The sequence below is a fragment of the Epinephelus fuscoguttatus genome, linkage group LG7 (genome assembly GCF_011397635.1).
Source record: "Epinephelus fuscoguttatus linkage group LG7, E.fuscoguttatus.final_Chr_v1".
Classification (NCBI taxonomy): Eukaryota; Metazoa; Chordata; class Actinopteri; order Perciformes; family Serranidae; genus Epinephelus; species Epinephelus fuscoguttatus.
The window spans coordinates 13,108,574-13,129,102 of NC_064758.1; the positions used below are offsets into that span (position 1 = coordinate 13,108,574).

General features: G+C 41.8%; 1 protein-coding gene across 5 annotated transcripts in view; it reads left to right on the forward strand.

Moving 5' to 3' along the window:
• Window positions 1–20,529, forward strand: part of tns2a (tensin 2a) — a 65,158-nt gene that overhangs the window by 26,494 nt on the left and 18,135 nt on the right. For 4 of the 5 annotated variants that reach the window (XM_049582483.1, XM_049582485.1, XM_049582486.1 and 1 more), the window contains exons 4-9: window positions 14,976–15,014; window positions 15,424–15,465; window positions 16,942–16,991; window positions 17,519–17,702; window positions 18,011–18,061; window positions 18,165–18,287. In XM_049582483.1, coding sequence (XP_049438440.1) covers window positions 14,976–15,014; window positions 15,424–15,465; window positions 16,942–16,991; window positions 17,519–17,702; window positions 18,011–18,061; window positions 18,165–18,287 — 489 coding nt within the window. The remainder of the gene's footprint in view (window positions 1–14,975; window positions 15,015–15,423; window positions 15,466–16,941; window positions 16,992–17,518; window positions 17,703–18,010; window positions 18,062–18,164; window positions 18,288–20,529) is intronic. The other variant, XM_049582484.1, reaches the window with a different exon arrangement.

Genomic DNA, 20,529 nt, shown 5'->3' on the forward strand with positions numbered 1-20,529 from the left:
AGCACTAATGGTAAGAGGAAAAATATTTACCTTTGATTTTGAGGTGAACTGTCCCTTTTAATTATACTAAATATGACGCTACAGCTGGTTAACTTAGCTGGAAGATGGTGAAAGCAGGTAGCCTGGCTCTGTACAAGGTAAAACTAAACTGTATTGTTTTAAAACTTTGGTTCATGTAACTATAAAGATACATCTTAGTAAGCTGTAGAGGTCCTGGTAGACGTATTTTGTTACGTTTGGATGGAGCCGGGCTACCTGTCTCCTAAACAATTTCTGGAGGAGACAAAAAGGGCTGAAGAGGAAATGTTACTCTATCCCCAAGTGTAGACATAGTTTTATTTATTTTACATGACACAAGAAATGGTGAGTCACTAAAAGGCCTCAGTCATGTTATCAAAACATCTCATTTTTCAAATTGTTGTCTCCTTTTGGAAAGAAAACCTAGAAATGTTGCAAACATGGATTTATTGGTGTTCTAAAGAAATTCTGGATAAACTTAATTCATTGTTAAGATTGATGACAGAAAGGAGCAGGATGTTGTTTATCAGCCTCTTTGTGACTGTCTGATGTGCGGTTGTTGACTGGTTGCTAAACAGCGATATCCATCGCTGCTACCCAGGAAGGGAGAGGTCGGATAAGGCAGGGCAGAGGGGAGGGGGATGTCCATCCCAGCTGTTATCTATGTAGGGGGGACTCTGAGGCAGGATGGCATTAATCTGTACTACTGTGAATTCCAACATGCCTCCATTTTGTGACGAAAGAGATTGAAATAACAGATCCCAGCTGTCTGCCTGCCTAGCTGATTAGCTTTAGCCTTCCCTCTATAGAGAGTGACTTGTTTGTGCTAAACTCCTGCTCTTACCGGTGTCACAGGTCTCATAAGTTCAAGGTGTTTCCTCACTTGCGCCCCATTCACGTTTGGCAGTTATTACCTATAACCTTGTGTGTGACTCAACCACCTCTACCCTCTACCACGGGCCTGTTTACCATGTTTGTGTGTGTTTACGTGCACTCACACATCTGGAGGTCTGCTCCCTGTCATCTGTAAGCCATCCTGTCCTTCCCCCAGGTTTCTATTTACATCTCCACATGGCCGGCGTCGCCGTAAGCTCAGTGACAAATCATTTCATCACCACACCGTTCAGTATCACGTCAGTAGGTCTGCTCCAGTTCTCTGGAAAAACCCTCATTTAATTCTCAGACTCCCTCGAGAACGATTGGGGACTATAGGTAGTCTATTTACAGTTCATGTTTTCTTGTTGTTTTCTTTCCTGCTCTCTGCCCACAAGATCAACAGCCTCTAGCTGACCCATCTCTATTCTATTAAAAACACACAGAGACTCTCTCACACACACACAAGAACAGAAGGCCAAAAGCAGTTTTATTTCATCATGTTCTTCTTCCAGAGAACAGTTCCTCCTTATCTTTGAACCCAAGTGGAAAATTTAGTCCATGGGGAATTGAGGGGGGAGAGTGACTGGACAAAAAGAGATGGAGGGAAGGTTGGGGAACAGTGGGAGGAGGAAGGATTAAAATTAGTGAAATACAGCCTGTGACGAGTTGACTGGCCTGTCTGTCTAATTAGGCAAAGAGGCATTTCCGCTGGTCAGGATAAAAACTCCATGACCGACTGTTGGACTGAATATCTGCTCAGTTCACAGACAGAGGAGAAATCACACAGTGACTGTATGGCTGAAACCCTGGAACTCTTATTGGCTGGCTGACAAGAAGACTTTACAGAGTGATGGACGTGGCTGACTGTTTCCCCTAAGTAAACCAAGTGTGACCACCATGTTACCTACTTGGGCACTTTCTCACTAGATTTAGTGACTTTGGCCTTGGCTAATATCCGAGTGCCACTCTAGTTTCTCTGTTGTTTTACCAACTTACAGAATTAACATTAACTGCAGGTGAGGAAATTTAGCTGGCTTAAACTTTATTTAAACTTTATTATTTTTTTATAACCCAAATTCATAAGATGATTACAACTGTGATAAGATTGCAAGGTTACAATGCTAGAAACTTTTAGACTGGTTTCCAGTTTTTTACCCGCATGCAGTTATGACTTTTTGTATAGCTGTTCAATCATTTCTAATTATGTTACCTCCGTAGCTTTCCATTTACTTGACTTAACTATTTCCATTGAGTGACTTACAGATTATTCGTGCAACTTTTCACTTCAATGACTGACCGATGAGTACTGACTGGAAAAATTGTTGACTGATAAGCCATCCTACAGATGGTGTATGCTGGCAGAGCAGATCTGTGTATCACAGTAATTACAATCCCTGCTTCCCCTCTGTGTATCAGGATTCCCCCTGGTCTCTCCTCCTTATCCACAGAACATGTAGAAATACATTTTACACAAGACTTAGCTGTGAACTGTTTGCACTGCCTGCCCCTCTTTACAAGAAGAGGATGTACAATCAAGTACAGATAGATAGAGCGGAAGTGGGGGAGGATGCCTGGATGAGAGGAAGAGCAACAAACCCCTCCTGATGTTTCTCTAACATAAAAGCTTTTCATCAGGACAGTTGTGGTTAGAGTCCTGCTCCCCAGCCCCTCTTTATTTTTAGGAGAGAAAATGCATTCTAGATGACAGTGCAACAGTAGAGGAAACAGTCTGAAAACTACTTTTTCTTTCTCTGATACTGTTTAAGCCCTGTTCTTCCTATGCTGGAGCTGTTTTCCTGAAGGCCATGGTACTTATATTTTTCTCTGGCTTACAGAAACAGAACAAAGGAAGTGATGAGGAGATGGAATGATGGAGTAATGGCAGAAAAAAAATGAACCATATGTTTTCCCAACACGCAGCTCAACATCACAGCTGACCCAACATCCCCCTCACCCTACAGACTTCCTATCAAATGGGAACCTCTCAGTCAAATCTCTTCCCAGTTTTTGCAGTAATGTTACTATAGGAATATGTCACTTATTGCTGTTCAGACACGTCAGCCTCAGCTTAGTTTTTAGACGTTTTTAGTGCCAAGGCTCTAAGAATCACAACAGGGATGTTCCCAAGGTCCTATATTCTCAAGATTTATATATCACATAATGGGAACATGACAGAGGGCTCTATGTTCCCCAGATTTATATGGCATATACAGGGATGGGAACATGACAAGGGGTCCTGTGTTCCCTATGGTCCTATGTTCCCAGGATTTTTATGGCACATAATGGGAACATGATGGAGGGTACTGTGTTCCCCAGATTTATATGGTATATACAGGGATGGGAACATGACAAGGTGTACTGTGTTCCCTATGGTCCTGTGTTCCCAAGATTTATATGGCACATAATGGGAACATGACAGAGAATAGTATGTTCCCCAGATTTATATGGCATATACAATGATGGGAACATGACAAGGGGTCCTGTGTTCCCTATGGTCCTATGTTCCCTAGATTTATATGGCACATAATAGCAACATGACAAATGGCTCTATGTTCCCTAGGGTCCTATGTCCCTTATCTCTGTATAGGGTCACATGTTCCACAGTTTTATATGGGTGATACAGTTATTACAGAGGGTCTGGTCCTATGTCCCCAGGGTCCAATGTTCCCCAGATTTATGTGGCATATACAGTGATGGGAACATGACAGAGGATTCTATGTTCCCAGGGTCCTATGTTCCCTAGATTTATATGGCTCTTAATGGGAACATGACTATGGGTTTAATGTTCCCAAGGGTTCTATGTTCCCAGGGTCACATGTTCTCCAGATTTATATGGCAAATACAGTAATGGGAACATTACAGAGGGTCTGGTCCTATGTTCCCAGGGTCAGTGTCCCCCAAATCTATATGGCACATACTGGGAACATGACAAAAGGTCCTATGTTCGTCAGATCCTATGTTCCTTGGCTCCATATAGCACATAATTGAAACCCAAGAAAACTGTTCTCCAGCTCTGCATCTGTTTATTATGATTTGGGTTAGGTTATAAGACTAAAATCATGACTCTTGAGAGTTGATGAAATTGTTCTTGCACAGGTTTTTGTCTAAATATGGTTGGCTTTTTTGTGAGGTGAACAGTTCCTAAATTAATTGCAACCCAATAAAAAAAAAAAAATTCATACATTTTAATCTTCTTACGGCTCTTTGTCTGATATGTCTTATGTATTGACATGCAGAGTAAACCAAAGCTATTTAGGGACAGTGAGTAAAAGAAAGTAGCATAAATGCAAGAGGGTTGAGTGTGTAAACAGAATATTAAACTGGGAACCTGGAACAAAGGACCTTGGGAACATAGATAAGTTTCCCTTGCGACAAGGCAAAAAAAAAAAAGTTAAGTAGTTTGGGGGGATCTGAATGACATCAATAAGTGAGTAATCTCTGGTTGGAGTTTTGTGGCCTTGAGCCCAGACCTCTGGTTTCCCTCCTGCAGGCTCTGTACTTCACCAAATACTCATGTAGTTATTGTGAGTCATTCAGGATAACACGATCCAACTGTATCCTTTTAACATTACTGAGACTGTGACTGTCTCTCCTGACTAAAGGAGTCACCACTTTATCACAGACAGCTATGGTAATTGCTGAGATAGGCTGGCATGTTTTGAGTTAAAGCTGTGTGTGTGTGTGTGTGTGTGTGTGTGTGTGTGTGTGTGTGTGTGCGCGCGCGCGCAGCAAGCACGGGTTGAGCAAGGGAATGAACAAGTGAGTGAGCCATGTTGATGAGAGTTAAAACCATAAGCATGACAGCTAAGTTAGCCAAGTTGGGACTCCGCCAGTCTGCATTGTGTGTGTGTGTGTGTGTGTGTGTGTGTGTGTGTGTGTGTGTGTGTGTGTGTGTGTGCGTGTGCGCGCGCATGTGTGTGTACCAGCAGGGGCGTAAGCCGCACTAATTGGCCAGTGGTTTTGGCCTGCGTTGAATTTAACAGGAAGAGCCCATTTGGATATCTCTGTTACCAGGGATTTTAAATATTGACACGGACACTGGTGCAGGACATGAGTCACAGATTTTAGTGATATCCACTGTAAAGTTTTGTACTGGCTTTGATTTCCTGTCTTCGTGTCTTCTTGTCTTGTGTCCAGTTGATATAAATTCACCTCCTTGAATAAAAAAAACATAAGAATCACAGGAGGACAGTAAAGACTTTCACCACACAGTCATCTTGTTTGTGAGCTGTGGTGTATTACGGAGGGTGATGTGCCCTAAAGCAGCTGTAGATAATGTCTGTCTGAATGAATGCATATGGTAAACACTGTTGAAGCCGAAGAGGAGGGGGAGTTGTGCTTGTGGGAATCATATCCGTGCCTACTTATCAACAGGATGAATGACAGAGATGCAAAGAGAATGGAAGGACCGGAGATCTGTAATAATGCCCCGTGTTGGTTGGATGGTTGGTTCACAGAAGATTTTTTCCATTGTTGATCTCTCCCACTCTCATCCCAACCCATGTCTTCCTGCTTTGTTTATTTACTCGCGTTTATTTTTGTCCGGCTTAGAGGTTTCAGCCCATGTTTGGCTGGTGTGGAGGGAGAAGATGGGTGCATGAGAATGCCGCTGTCGTGTGTATGAGCTTCAGCCTTCTGCGTATACCAAGAGACCCTCCGTACAAGCAACATGTGCGCATTCCTGTATGGGCTTTCCATCTGCATAGCTTTATGAGTGCATGTGTGTGTAGTCCGTGTAGTCAAAAGTGTTGATCCCCGGCTCCATAACAGGGAATTGCATCCCACCCGGTCATTAAAGCTCCACCACAGGGATCCATGTGACCTGTGATATCTTCGGCCTCCCTCTCAGCTGCTTGGAGCAAAAACGAAACAGATCGAGACAGAGACCCCTTTCTTTCCTTTTGGGGTCAAAAGTAAGTGTGGGAACAAGAGACAAAGAACGAGAGAGGGAAGCGTGCGGAACAAGGAGAAGAAGAAAAAAGAAAGAAAACACAGATAAACGCTTTGTTAGCTGGCCTCATGTACAGAAAAGCGCTAAAAGTGTGATACGGGACTACTGAGTCCAGGGGATAGAAGTGTTTCAACCATAGCTGTTGTTTTTGCTGAGCCGTGGCCTTGAAGTCCCCTCATGTTAGGCTGGGTGCTTTCTGGTTTTCTCATGAAGTCCACCTTGTCATGATTAAGAGGCATTAGACATGTGGGGTGCATTTGAAGGATAGTCATAAAGCTAAGCCAGGTAACTCTCAGAACTGCCATAAATGAGTCCTGCAGGTTTGTGCAGAAGAGAGAGCATCTGCATTTTCTACTGCCAGACATATATGAAAAATGTTAGTCTTAAACCTAAGTTTCTTTCAGTGTTTCTATTTCCATGGGTGCATGGAGTTCACAAAAGATGGCACATTGCTAAAACTTCAGATGCCTTTAGACTTCTAAAGCTAGGAGTTAAAACAGAGATGCTCAATTGCTGGAGCGTGACAAACTCTCCAGTGGTTAACTATTACAGAAGTCCCCCTAAGCTTGGATATAACCCACATGACAAACAACTTTCCAAAAGATCCTTCTTTGGGCGACATTCCAGTACAACTGCAGTCAGCAAGTAAGTGGGATTTCTATCATCTTGTGTGAACCAAATTATTCCCCTATCCCCTCTAAGCTTTGAACAAAGAATGTTATACAGAGTGGGCAAGAGCAACAGAAGTATTTTCCACCCATGTTAACCATTAAGGGCTTTAGACAACAGGTGGATGCACGTGAAATTGTCCAAAAATAGAGCATGTGATTGCCAAACCTCAGTCAAGTTGAAATTAGTGTGAGCCCATTCTCATTCTCAGGGTGTCAAATTGGGCAGCCAGGGCAGTGGCCCTCGGCTTCTGTTACTGACACATAAGGCACCTTACAGCCTTTGCATGCGATGTACCGGGCTTTTGACTAACTCCAGTCTAATCCTGTCCATGGCAATAGCATAGTAGAACGAGCAAAAAAATCCAAGTAGGGGTGTTAGATGAGTCAAACACACTTCAGACTTTCACCCAGGAGACTGGTGTTTGTGTCCCCTGTGAAACCAATATTCATTTTTTTAACCATGTAATGTAGTCACTGGTCATAGTTGTCACATTCTTAAGTTTCTGTAAAAACATAGTTATTTTAACCCAAACCATGATCATTTTTCTAAACCTAACCAAGTAGTTTTGCTGCCTAAACCCTAAGGTAGTTCTGGTGGCAAACCTGTTTCCTGTAAAGACTGAAGTTTATTTTGAAAGTCACTGTAGCACATACCGAGTTGAAACTGACATGGAAATTGACACACCCAAAACTGATGCTAGGGGGGTACCAAGAGCATCATAGATTAAAGCTTGGGGCCAGTGACCAAGCTGCCATATTTGATGAGCTGGGAGTGAAAACGTGATGGAAAGAACATCCTTGTACTTCTCTTCCTCCTGTTTGGAATGATTTTAATTGGCCTAGACAGATCTTAACAACATTCCTTGTATCATTCATCTGTTTGGAATTTGAACTATGACAACAAACAGCTGTGAGACATAAAGATATATCATGTTGCTCAAACTCTTGACAAGCTTAACGTGGTCGAAGTAAACATTAAAACAACATGTCTGACTGGTCAGATTGGCTTTCTTTTTTCCCTTTATGTAATTGTACATATGTCTGTACCACTTTAATGAGTCAGTTGTCTCAAGGAGCTTCATTGATACTGACATACCTGTGGCATCAACATTGTTCAGAGAAGAAATTGCTCTCTGGGGTCTTATTGCTCTAAGATATCACTGTTCTCGGTTCACTTCAAGGCCTTCTGTATTCTTCTCTAGTTCTCTCTGTGATGATGGTATTGATGAAAGCACACAGGGTCACAGCCAGCATCGCCTTTCACCACTGATTTGTTGTAGCTTTCATCAGTGTTCTCTGATTGGCTGCCCCAGGGGAGTTAAAGGAATGGGTAGGCTATTACGCCTAAGGCTAACCATCAGAAGAAATACTTCATGAATGCTGCATTCATTTCTAGCTAAAGAACAGATATAGAGTCGAGATCAGGATCTCGACTGGTTGCAACAGTTTGCTTTTCATGACTACTGCACCTTTGTACCCGCTTAGTGAGCTACAAATTCCCGCTGCATAGATGCAGGACTTTGTTTAATTGTGCAACTGTTTATGTTGTTTTTTTTCCATCTTGCACATTGCACAATCTCTTTGTTACGTAGGTAAAAAGTGACCCACTACTTTGTATTTTCACACATACTGTTCAAAGTTCAGTGTACACTAGCCACCTCACATTATATGTGGTGTGCTCTATCAAAATCAGTCGGATGTCACAACGGCACATTTCTAGATAAGCATGGATTTATGTCAACATCTCGATTTTTGGTTGTTTTTTTTTGTTTGATTTTAAACAGTGGTGTAGTTTAGGGTATATGCAGGTGTAGGGAGTACAGTCACCTCTGTATAAGAGAGTATACCCACTTCCTAGGTTGTTGTTTTTTTTTAATCATATATTGTATTTACACATATACACTGAATCACTCTCAAACAGACTGTCGCAGGCTCTCACAAACATCGCCCTAACGCAGCCCTTTCTCACAGTAATAACAACACACCAAGGCTACTACCTCACCCCTAGTTATCCCCCTTGAAGCCCACAGCTCTTAAGCCATGCGTTGAGAGTAGAGAGCTGTGCATTATCCATTAGCTATGCTTCTGGCTTTGATGGATCAAAGAGCATGTAAAGAGCTGGAGTAGCCAGGGCCGCTGCAGCAAAACAAAACGGACAGAGAGGAAGAAGACAGAGGGCTGGCAGATGGAGATGGAGGGAAGAGGGCAGGGGAAGGGATGGAGGAAGGGAGGGGGTGGAGAGAAAGGGGAAAGGGTTATGGGGGTCACGGCTGCCTGAGTGCGCTAGCTGGACCCACCTGAGAGGAGGCAGCTGAGGGCAGCGTATTGTTTAGATTGAACAAGATTGAACTATCAAAAATAGATAGGTATGCATAATTGTTTTCATCATATTGGTTAATTTGGAGTCATGCTACTCTTCTCAAGCTCCCTCAGTGTTTACTTTGCTATTTATTAAGAGCATTTTAGGCATGTAACCTGCACTTGAATCCCGAGCAAGTTAGAACAAGCTAGTGGTGGGTCTTTGTCTTTTGCAGGGATATTTGGTTACTGGGGATCAAACCTATGACCTTCAAGTTTGAAGACACTTCAAGAGGACATAGGAACAACATTTGAGGTTCAAAGGGAAGGGGCAGTGAATGAAAAGATTTCAAGAAAGCTTGGTAGGAAGGCGGAAAGGTGAGAGGAAGACAAACAGGAAGGCGTTTGTTAGAAATCGATAGAAAAGAAAAAGAGGGGAAGAAAGGGGAAGGAAGCATTGAGATTGAGAGGAATGGAGGGGGAGAGGATAAACAAAGGAAGAGAGTGGGTGGTTGGTAGAAATAGAAGTGTGAGACCAGAATTAGAAAAAAAGATAAAAAGAAGAGGTAGAGTTAAAAAAAAAAGGGCAGGAAAAGTATTGAGGAGGAGACAACAGAGGTAGGGACAAAAACAAGGAAGCAGAAAAGTACAAAATTTGGAAGAAATATGACAACTGACGATAAAGGTAGCAAAAACACAAAAAAGGAGTAAAGAGGGACATGAACAAGGACGAAAAATGGAGGGAGCGAGATGAGATGGGTGGAGGTCTATTAGCAGGAAGTTTGTGCATAAGTGTTGGCCTGGGGAGATGGAATCTGGTGTGGCGTGTTTGCTCTGGCTTAGCGGCCGCCCTCAGCAGGCCCCTTCACTGGGCACTGGGAGAGAGGGATGTAGAGGAATAAATAGAGGAGAAGAGGGAAAGATTAGAAACAAGTAGAAGAAACGGGTCAGTGAGCAGTGCAGAATTGTCAACCCAGGTAAATCCTGATTCATGCAGCTTTCAGAAATAAAAGCAGTTAAGGGTACACAGTCAAAATTGGGTAAGTGTAGTCATAACAACTGGAAATTTGAAACAGCGTGGACTATTTCCAAGGTTGGCTCAGTGAAGAGAAACTGGAACCATTAGATGATTCCAGGAGGTTTTCATTTGTCTCGTTAGAAGCTAGTTGAATTGCTGAATTGCTTGAATTTTCCAGCAATACCACCAAATTTCATTATGAATTTTGTGGCATGGCTTTCATCGAATGTTGGGCACATCAAACCCCATGAAGCAAGAATGAGGCGTTCGTTGACCCGGTGTCATGCAGTACTTGCCAAACCTTTCAGTTTTCCGAGGACTTTCCCAATTTACATTTTCCTCTGTACCCTCTTCGGGTAGCAGATATTCGCAAAGTATATTTTTCCATTGTCACAATTTTATAAGACCATTAAGTACACATGCAGTTTTACCCTTTCTGATTGATCAAGTGATGTTCTGAAAGCCTGTTTGGGAAGTTACAGAGCGTTAGCACGCTGTCACAGAAACAACAACCACGTGTTGCATTGATGACGTTGTCCTTTTAGGGACTAGGGCTGTCAACGAATATTCTAAATTCGAATTTAAATTCAAATTTGAAAAAAAAATGGACCTTCGAATGTGAAAATTGATATTCGATTGTGGAGAGAGAAAAAAAACACCACCGCAGCTGTCCTCTTTGCAAGTGGGTGTTGTCTCCGTCACCCGGCTTGACACATTCGCTTGCGGCTCGCGCAGAAAATAGACCAGACACCGAAACGATCGTTGCGGGGCACGAGCCGGTCATGGTCCGGTGCTTCGAGGCTATTTGCAGCGCTTCTGCGGGTGGTGTGGTCACGGGTCAGAGAGGGGGGGCGAGCGAGAGGTCCGCGTCGTTTATAACGTAATGTTATAAATAATTGTTTTATGTGTTTTAATGTGTAGGTATGTACATGTTTTCAAAGACCTTTATGTTGAAATAAAAATACCTACAGGTAGTTATGTTTCATATACAAGTTTCCTTGTATTAGTTTGCCCTCTTGTGGACATAATGCGGAAAAAAAAATATTCGAATGGTTCGAACCTATGAGTTATTTTTAGAAGGAATATTCGAATGTCATTTTTGAGCATTTTTGACAGCCCTATTAGGGACGCGGCAGAGTGCATTAGCATTTATACGTCAAAAGTTATGTGACTAAATGCGTCCCAGACCACCTTTTTGCGCACAAAGATTGCACCATAGGGCCACTAAGAAGTCCCTGCTCTATGCTGCCATTGCATTGTTTCATAGAACCAAACAATGGTGGCATCATACTGTTCCAGTGTGTAATTTTATGTAGCATGCCTGCTTCCGTAAGCAAAAGAGGTATGACAGGCATGATGTTTAACACAACAGCATCAGCAGTTGGCTCCACTTTTTCTAAAACAGTAACAATGTCATAATCTGGCAACAACAGTCATTTACTGTCCCTTTTATATGGCAGCTGATCTCACCCTCTGCTCGGACGGTAAAGAGCTCCCCACCTCATCGTTTTCTGAACTTGCAGACATTTCCTGCCACTGTGCTTCTTCTTTGAGTTAGCTGCTAACTGCTGCAAGCTGCTTTTTAAATCTCCTATGGTGGGTTGCACACATAAGACATTGTAAAAATATCCCACCTATCTCATGTATGGTCTCATTCTGCTGGCTGTCCTATTTGCAGAGATGCAGATTCAGGGCTTTTACTACCGCTGCTGCTGGCTTAAAGGCTAAGCGAAACAACTCACTCATTCTACGATCATACCTAAAATACAGAATGGCAAGGAGGCATAATGGCATGATATTCTTGCCTTGAACAGGCAGTGTAAAAGAGCTAATGTGTCATGGTGGTCTTTTACACTTGTATTTGGCCTGTCCAATTGTGATTGGATTACCAAAGACATGAAGCATATTTTATATTATTTACACAGCTGTACTGAAAACTAAAAACAGAAAGAAGCTAAAAAGTCAATCTAGTTTTATTACTGAAATATGTGCATTTTAAGGTCAGGCTATATCTATCACAGTCACATGAAAGCATCAGTGAGGGTTGGAGAAGTTGCCTGTGTTTCAGTCCATATAATCTTCACTATGTGGATGCAGGCACACAAACAAGCACATACATTGTAAAAATCCCAGGATCACAGGGGTATTTATCCTGGGAAAGGCAAACAGATTTGGCTAGAATAGTTCAAACCCAACATTAGATGTGCAACATACAGAAAAATAACAATGTTGCTCACAAAGACACTAAACACCTATCTGCTCTGCCCAAAACTGTTGGCCAAATGCCTGAAATGTAAAATGAAAGTAGAACAATTGAAAGACTGGGAGTTCAGACGAGAGCAGACAGTAGGGGAGAAAAAAAGAAAGGGCAAGAGATATTTGACCGGGGCAGGAAGGAGGTAATTACTTGCCTGTCGTGGTAGCTGGGAGTTAAGTTTAGCAGAATGACAGAAGTAGGATACAACATGCAAATAGCCCAAAAATCTGGCTCAGATTTGTATTATTTACAGAATCTATTGGGCCTGATTGAGGGCAACTTTTTCATCATGGCAGATGAGTTTCATATGTCGCTGCAGAGTCAAGAGTCACTTTTTAAATGGGGATTTTTAGATGTGCTGTCCAAACACAATGCTTTGTTTCACATGCTCTGATTTAAGAAAAAAAGAAAACAGAAATAGAATGAAACTGATCTACCTTAGCCAGAGGGAACTAAGAGAAATTAGAGCCGGGCCCATCTCACACGTATCTGGTAATGAATTGGGTTCAGGCAGGGAATAAAAAGGAACCACAACACAGGATAAGATTTGAGATTCATTTCCCCATGGAGATTGGCGGGGGGGGGGGGACACACGTAAATTCTCAGATTGAGTCATACAGGAACATGGTCCTGTTTGTCATTTGATAGCTGAACCTGAACCTGTTTCCTGCGACTTCTGTCAAACCAGCTGAGTCTTGATTTAGCTCATAATCTGTTCCTCCGCTTTCCTGTTGATGTCTATAGTTGTGTACAAGCAACAGTAAGAGACTGAACTTGATGCTTAAGAAAGAAGGGAAGAAAGAAAGATTAACACAAACTGTTAATACACACTCAAACACACACACACACACACTTTGGTGACACACCCACAGGTTCAGGGCCTGCGCAACTTCCCTTGTGTGCACAATGAGATATACACAAGCCCTTGCCCTTTTCCTGTATCCAAATAAACAGTCCAAAAAGGGCCATGTAGCAGGAACACTGCTTTATGAGTGTGTGTGTGTTTGGGCATGTGTGTGTCCATGTGTGTGTTATGTAAGCTTGACTGTGGCCCTCAACCCCCTTCATTAGGGCTGCTGTTCAGCTCCTGCTTCCTTTGGTCTCAGTTCATTGACCTGTAGTCCCATAACAGACATGGGATTTGGATGCGTCATTCTGTATGTGTGTGTTTCTGTCCCAGTGCTCCTCCAGCTGTGTAGCTGTGTTTGGCTTCACTTTAGCACATACTTTACATTTTCTAAACATGCCCTCAAACATCAGCTGTACTTGTATTTACGTGGCACTTAAGTGCATCTAAGTAGTTTTGCAGACAGCGTCTGTATTCCATTCATCGTCATAAAAGTGTCGGTCTCTATGTATTCCTCCCCCAGTCTGGCCTCAACAAGTTGCACTGCTGAGCTGTCTGATAGTGGTGAAATATGATCTTAATTTTAGATGGGCAGTGTTCCCAGCAGTAGTTGACAAATTGTGATAGAAGGTGAAAATGTCAAGATTTTTGTTTTTATTTCAATTACACATTCCTGTTCAACAAAACAGAGGCAGTTAATGTTATTATTTCTTCTCTGTGCACAAAATTTGGTCCCCTACATTGTTTGATGGACAAAATGAATACCATTAATACACATTACTAAAGTAGTTACTAATTTGTCACTCCAATTAAATAAGAAGTTGTGAAGTAGACTTTTGCTGGGATGCTCAACTAAAGAAAATAGGCTAAAAAAGATATAATAAAAACAAAATATAATATCATAATATAAAAAGCAATACAAATATACATATCTGTGAAAAATATGCCCCCAAAAAAGCAAAATTATGATTTGCCAGACTTAAAATCTTAAAGAGCAGCTTAGCAAGTTAGCGACACCAGTGAATGAATGTGTAGGAAAATAATGTTGAAATTAGATCTATTTTAAAAAAAAAAGAAAAGAAAAGAAAAAAACAACAACATAAATATACTCTACAGCTGCGTCTGGAGTTGTTTTTTGTAAAGAAATAATTTTTTGCACTAAAAACCTTAAGTAAGGGTGAGCAGGCAAGCTCGGTGAAATCTCGGCAATGAGAAATATGAATCTCAATGCTAATGTAGAAAATGTTAATAATAATTCATTATAATTAGCTATCAAATATTAATAATTGTAATTGTTCAACATTTGGGGAAATACCCCTATTTATTTTCTTGTCAAATGTTAAATGAGACGATTGTGCTACTCTTACGTCTGTTTAATATGGAGTCAGGAGACAATTAGCTTAGCTCAGGCTGTTAGCAGGGTAAATAGTTAGCCTAAAGGTAAAAAAAAAAAAAAAGGTAAAAAAGAAACACCTAAGTTACCAACACCTCTAAAGGTCACTTATTAACCCATTATGTCTCTTTTGTTTAACTTGTACAGCTAGAAACTTATCCTTGGCCAGGCAAGCTAAGCTAGCACTAGCTAGGATTACTGTGAGGCAGTTACAGCGTTACTGTTATCCATTATTTTCCCATCCATTATGCAGAATCCAAAACGCGTTCTCACATTACTTGACGTTTAGTGTCATTATTACCTGTCTACCACGGCATGCTAGTCTCTAAATGTTTCGTTAGCAAAGAGAACAGCATAGCCTAATTAGCTGAGGCTAACGGTCTCTTGGCTCCAGCACCATATGTAACTGAAAGATATGAGAGTGGTTTCAATGTTTTCGTCTCTCTCTCGGCTTTAGGTTCATACTTACCCAGATTTTAGTGTTTATTTGTGGATTTTTCAGTCTTTATCTTTTTGTCTAAGGGAGCATTTGTTCTTAATCATCTACCAACTGTGACTCCTACCCTCAGGCAAAGAGGATGCTTGTTTGTTTTTTCCTGTGTGTGTGGACCTTGTATTCACATGTGGCTGTCCTTGTGTGTTCAAGGTGACCTCGGCATGCATCCCAGCTCCCTCCAATGATCTGGTGAGTCTCCTTCATTTCTTTTTCTCAATAGCATTCTGTTTGCAAGACCAGTTTTCCCTCTGTCTGGCCTTAGTTACAAGGCATGGCTTCCCAAAACCACTGTATGGTTTTCCTCCTGCTGAATTCCTTTTGGGAAGCCGAGCCCTCAACCCAGTTTGAGCTCAGTTCATTCCTGGAGCACTGCAGGATTCCAGTCTAGAAGAAAAAAAAATAGCTGATGTTGCTACAGGAAGTAGTAATGTTTATCCATTAGAGAGTCTGTTTGTTTAATTAACTCTCCTTTCCTTCCTCTGTCTCCCCCTCCTCTTCTCTCCTCCTTTTGACCTTCTCCCTTTGCCCCACTTCCTCTTTTACCATCCCTCCCTTCACACCCTTCTTTCCTCTCTTACCGCTCCCTCCTCACCTCCAGCAGCGCAGAGGGACTGCTCCTTCTCGACACATCCAGCACCTGGTGAGCACACTTTAACCTACCATCCTCCTCATGTCATACATTTTCTCTGCATCTTTCCTTTTCCTCTGTCTTCCCCCCACGTCCCCAGTGTCATGCTATCTATCTTGGAAATTTCCAAACCTGTCAGGAAGCAACCACGTGTGGCTTCAATGAATTTGATTTAGGACATACTAAACAAACCAAAGTGAGAGTAATGCCAGATACAGTAAGAGTATCCGTGAAAATAAGAAACAAAACTTAAAGCTGGTGACTCCTAAAGGCTGCAATGTTCATTACACGCCATAACAAGACAGAAAGGTTTCTTGTGAGGGTTGTGCTAAAGGAAAGGCCATGAAGTCATCATGTCTTTTCCTGATGTTGCATCATTGGGAGAGCACTTTTCAAGTAATCAACCCATCAGATCTGATATTTTGTGTGTCAAAGTGGAAGATTTGTCCTGGTGGTTACCAATAATGTATGACTTCACTCCTCGGGGACATAAATGTGGACATCATTGTTTAAAGGGTTTGTTCAGGTTTTTCGAAGCAGGGTTGTACAGTCGGCACGCTCCCTGTTTGGAGGCAGACAGGAGAGCTGCCTCAGAAGGAAAACAGTGTACTGCTGGGGACGAGGGGTTAGCAGCCAAACGAATTACAGCCACTTAGACAAATGTCAAAACGCCTAAAAAATTCTATCAGTTTAATTGGACATTACATATAGAATGTTGTCATTGCTTTACATTGCTGTTAGACAGCCCTCTCCTCTGGCACTACATTTTCTTAGAGTTGCACATATGTGTAGGAATGCAGAAGTTCTACTGTTAAGAAGATGTATTGCCAAATATAAGGGGCTAGATAAAGCAATGAAAATATTCATGATTTAGTGGCCAGTTAAACTGATAATGTATTTTTAGCTGGGCCTTTTTTTTATGTGGCCAAAATACGTTTTGCTGCTGACCCCCATCCACAGCAGTACATTGCTGAGCTTCTGTGTCGGCACTTCTGCCTGCTTCTCCAAACTGGGGGCTCGCCGACACCCATGTAGTGTAGGTCATACACTGACTATGACGAGGTACCTCAAACAAAGCCAATTCAAAAAATTCAAACTATCCCTTTAAATGACACTAAATAATGACGTGACATATATCGATCAAGAGCAAAGCCTCTCAAACTGAGGGTTTCTGTGTATTTTTGTCATCAACTCTTCAGAGTTTGATAAGAATAAAACCAAATATCTAACACTGTAAACATTTATATTGAATATCGCATTATTCTAGCAGTGATTTTGAGGAATATGTCCCTTTCCTAAAAAATTATATCAGACCAAAAACCTTTCAAATACATCTGTGTTATGTTCAGAATTTTAACGCTTTATCACTACTCTCGACTCCTTTCTTGCTTTTCTATCTGATCATAACTGTAGGCAAATACTGCTTGACTGGGCCATGTATTTTGGTCATGGCATGCCCTCATTAACTAGCCATATTTTTTTCCACAGGGGTCCACCAAGTCACTGACCTATGCCAAACAGAGAAACACCCTGCCAAGGTAAAGGTCATCTCATTATTTCTAATAATACATGTTACTGAAGTGCTTGTTGCTCTGTTCCAAAGAGGGAATTTCTACAGAAATCGTTTAATGTTAACAGTGTTTATTATGGGTTTCCACATCTACACTGCTCTGTACTGTGCTGTAACCACTTTCCTTTTTGTTTCTGTCATCTTTCACTTGCTCCTCACACTCATGGCCACCTCCTTCACTCTTTCAGGGAGATTTAGTGTCAGTCATGTGGTGGAACAAGTTGGCTTCTGATCTGACCTACTTGTCACAAAGAGTGTCCAGTTTCTCTCTTTTTTTCATTCTCTGTTATCTATTTCTCTCCATCCATCTATCCAGACAGACAGAAGTTTCATCAGACTGTGTGTGTGAAGGGGCAAATTCATGTTGCCACAAACAACCTGTAGTAACGCTCACATTTTGACCCGTGTCTGCTTTTCTCTCTGTGTCTCTCTGCGTGACCACCCATCCCCTGCTCTCTCTTCTCCTCTTCTCTTTTTCCTTCTCTGTTCCTCCAGGAGCTTCAGTGTGGACCGCGTGATGGAGCGAGTGATGGAGCGCCACTATGACTTCGACCTGACCTACATCACAGAGAGGATCATCTCTGTTTTCTTCCCCCCAAAGCTGGAGGAGCAGAGATACCGTCTCAACCTGAAGGAGGTGGCTGCCATGCTCAAGTCCAAACACCAGGACAAATTTCTGGTGAGTGAACAGAAATGCAGCACACAGTTATTACAGAAGCTTTCACACGGTGTCACATAGTTGTTCTGTGGTATTTGTTACAGCTGTGATTTCACCTCCCTCCACAGAGTATTCACTTCCTTTCAGCTGAAGATGCTTGTTGCACAATAGAGACGATATGTTTTGACACATAGCCACAGGAAGCTGCAAAATACACTTGGCAACCCACAAATTAGCAGTCTATTTATTTCCTTTGGTTACACCCATGATAAAACAATTGAAATGATACATGGCTACAGTGATACAGTGGTACATCTTTTGTGTTTCAGCTCCTGAACCTTTCCGAGAGGCGCCACGATATCACCCGACTAAACACAAAGGTAGAATCTTTGTCATTGTAATTCTCATGTCGAGAGTTCAGTCAACAGCCTTTGGTTTAATCTCCTCATACCACATGATCCTTCTCTCCATCTTAACCATCAGGTTCACGACTTCGGCTGGCCCGACCTCCACGCCCCACCGCTGGATAAGATCTGTGCCATATGTAAGGCCATGGAGACGTGGCTGACCTCTGACCCCCAGCACGTGGTGGTCCTACACTGCAAGGTCAGAGTTCAGGGGGCCGGCAGGGTTTTTCCAACTGGACATCCCACTGTTTCCCAGGCTCTGAAACAGGCAGATGTTTTGAGATGAAGTTATGGGTTTTGTAGCAACATATACTGAATTGTAAATAGTGCTTATTTGCTAGGTTCTACTGACAATAATTTCAAATGAATGGTGTTAAAAATATGCACTGTTTACATGGAGATAAAAAAGGTTCACAGCAGAATTATAGCACACAGAAAAATTTTAGAATTTAAAAAATATGATTTCAAATTTATTGTAAACAAACCTCAATAACATTACCATCAGCCATGTTGCAAATTTATTGGACTGACTCACAGCTTGTAGACTGTGGGTGTAACACCTGTCATTGGCAACCTATCTCAGATGGTAACATGCTTCTTGTCCTTTGACTGTTTTCAAAATCCCTGTTGCCCCCCATGCCCATGAAACTAGACTTGCATAGCCATATCTATCTCCTGACTTTGTTTTATTGCTGTGTGTAAAACAACATCCTCTGAGTTAGCAACCTGCATGCCAAAATATCTGTTAATGTTTTATGTGGCTTTTTCTTTTGCGAGCATGGAGCCAGTTTCATGTTAGCTCCCAAACAAGTTCCCTCCCAACACAAAAGATAATGCATTACAATCTGCGCCAATGGTATAAAATGGTATACACGTCCAGTCTCCTAAGTGAGCCCGGTCATGTTTTCCCCACATCCCTCAAAGTCTTGTAAATGTTTCAAAACACCACTAGATACAGGACAGATTTTATGTTTGCTCCTTATTTTGCAGCTCATTTTTATCTGCTAGCTAGCTAGTCGTTCGCAGATCTTGAGAGAGAGTGTTGCTGAGACAGAAAAAGGTCTCCAACAAAGGTAATTTTCTCCTGCTTTATCTGTTTGAAAAATGTCATTTTGTATCACAGTGATCAGAAGATATGTGGCTTGTGAGAAAGTGGTTTAATATTTGCTTCAGTGACTTTTAGGTGAAAGAATCCGACATAATCTGTGCTCATGTTCACGTCTTCCGTCAGGATCACCGCTAGTCTCCTAGGGGGCGAGGCAACGCAGAAAACCATGTGACACAGACACAGGAAATGACTCAAAAGTGCGCTGTCTGGTTTCCAAATTGTCTCTGATACAAACAACCCAGAGCATTTTGTTCCTTTAGTACAGAATTATGATACGTTCAGCCAGACTTTTTGAAAGGTCTATGCTATGAGAGACTACCTGTTGACCATCACTCGCTGTTCTTTAACCGAGTGGCAGTGTTGGAAGAAGTATTCAGATCCTCTACTTAAGTAAAGGTAGTGATATCAGACTGTAGAAAAATCCTTTGGAGAGAGGTCCTGCATTTAAAATTACAGGACTCTTTATGCAACATTTTGTACAATATGTTATATAATTGGATTATTAAGCTAGTTTTGTCAGGCAGTTCAATCTACAACAATCTATGAAGTGACTAGTAACTGCATAGCTACCAAATGAATGTAATGGAGTAATGGTGCAAAAAATGTATCTAGTTACATGCTGCAGCAGCTATGATGAATAAATATCAGCATGTATGTAGTTTCCTTCACTTGCTTGTGCTTTTAATCAGCCTCAATCTCTCCATTACTGTTTCTGATGTAAAGTGCAATAAATTAAGTTAGATATTGCAGTTCAAATATAACTTGACTAAAACCAAAATTGCAGAGTGCACCATGTAATTCAGTAAGCCAGAAAATTAACCCTACAATCAACATCAGACTCTGTCAACTCGCTGTTTAACTTCGTTTAGTGATTCATTCGCGTCATCCTTTCAGGAAAGTGGTGGTGATTTGAACTTTTCCACCGCTACCAAGCAGTGACCAACTAACACTGAGGGCGACCGAGCTCCCACGGCTTGTCTGGATGTTTTTATTTATTGGTTTTGGTCAAGAGAATTTAAATACTAAAACCAGACTACTTCTGTGGTCTGCTGACTCTCCAGAACATTCCAGCTACAGGCGATTCTTTCCCAGCTGCACATCACGCCAGGGACGGGAATGAACAACGTTTTTGTCAATGAAGAATCTTCCATTGACAGATGCACTGAGCAAAACAAGCTTTAATTTGCGCTCACAGTTTAGGCGCAGTTGTCTTATTGGTATCTGGAGGGGTCGCATTAGGAATTCGAGGCTGGAATGTCTTTGGAATGTGTCAGGAAGGATGGAGCACCCGGTGTGAAAAAACACACCACAGGGAGCTTTTTAATTTGAACTC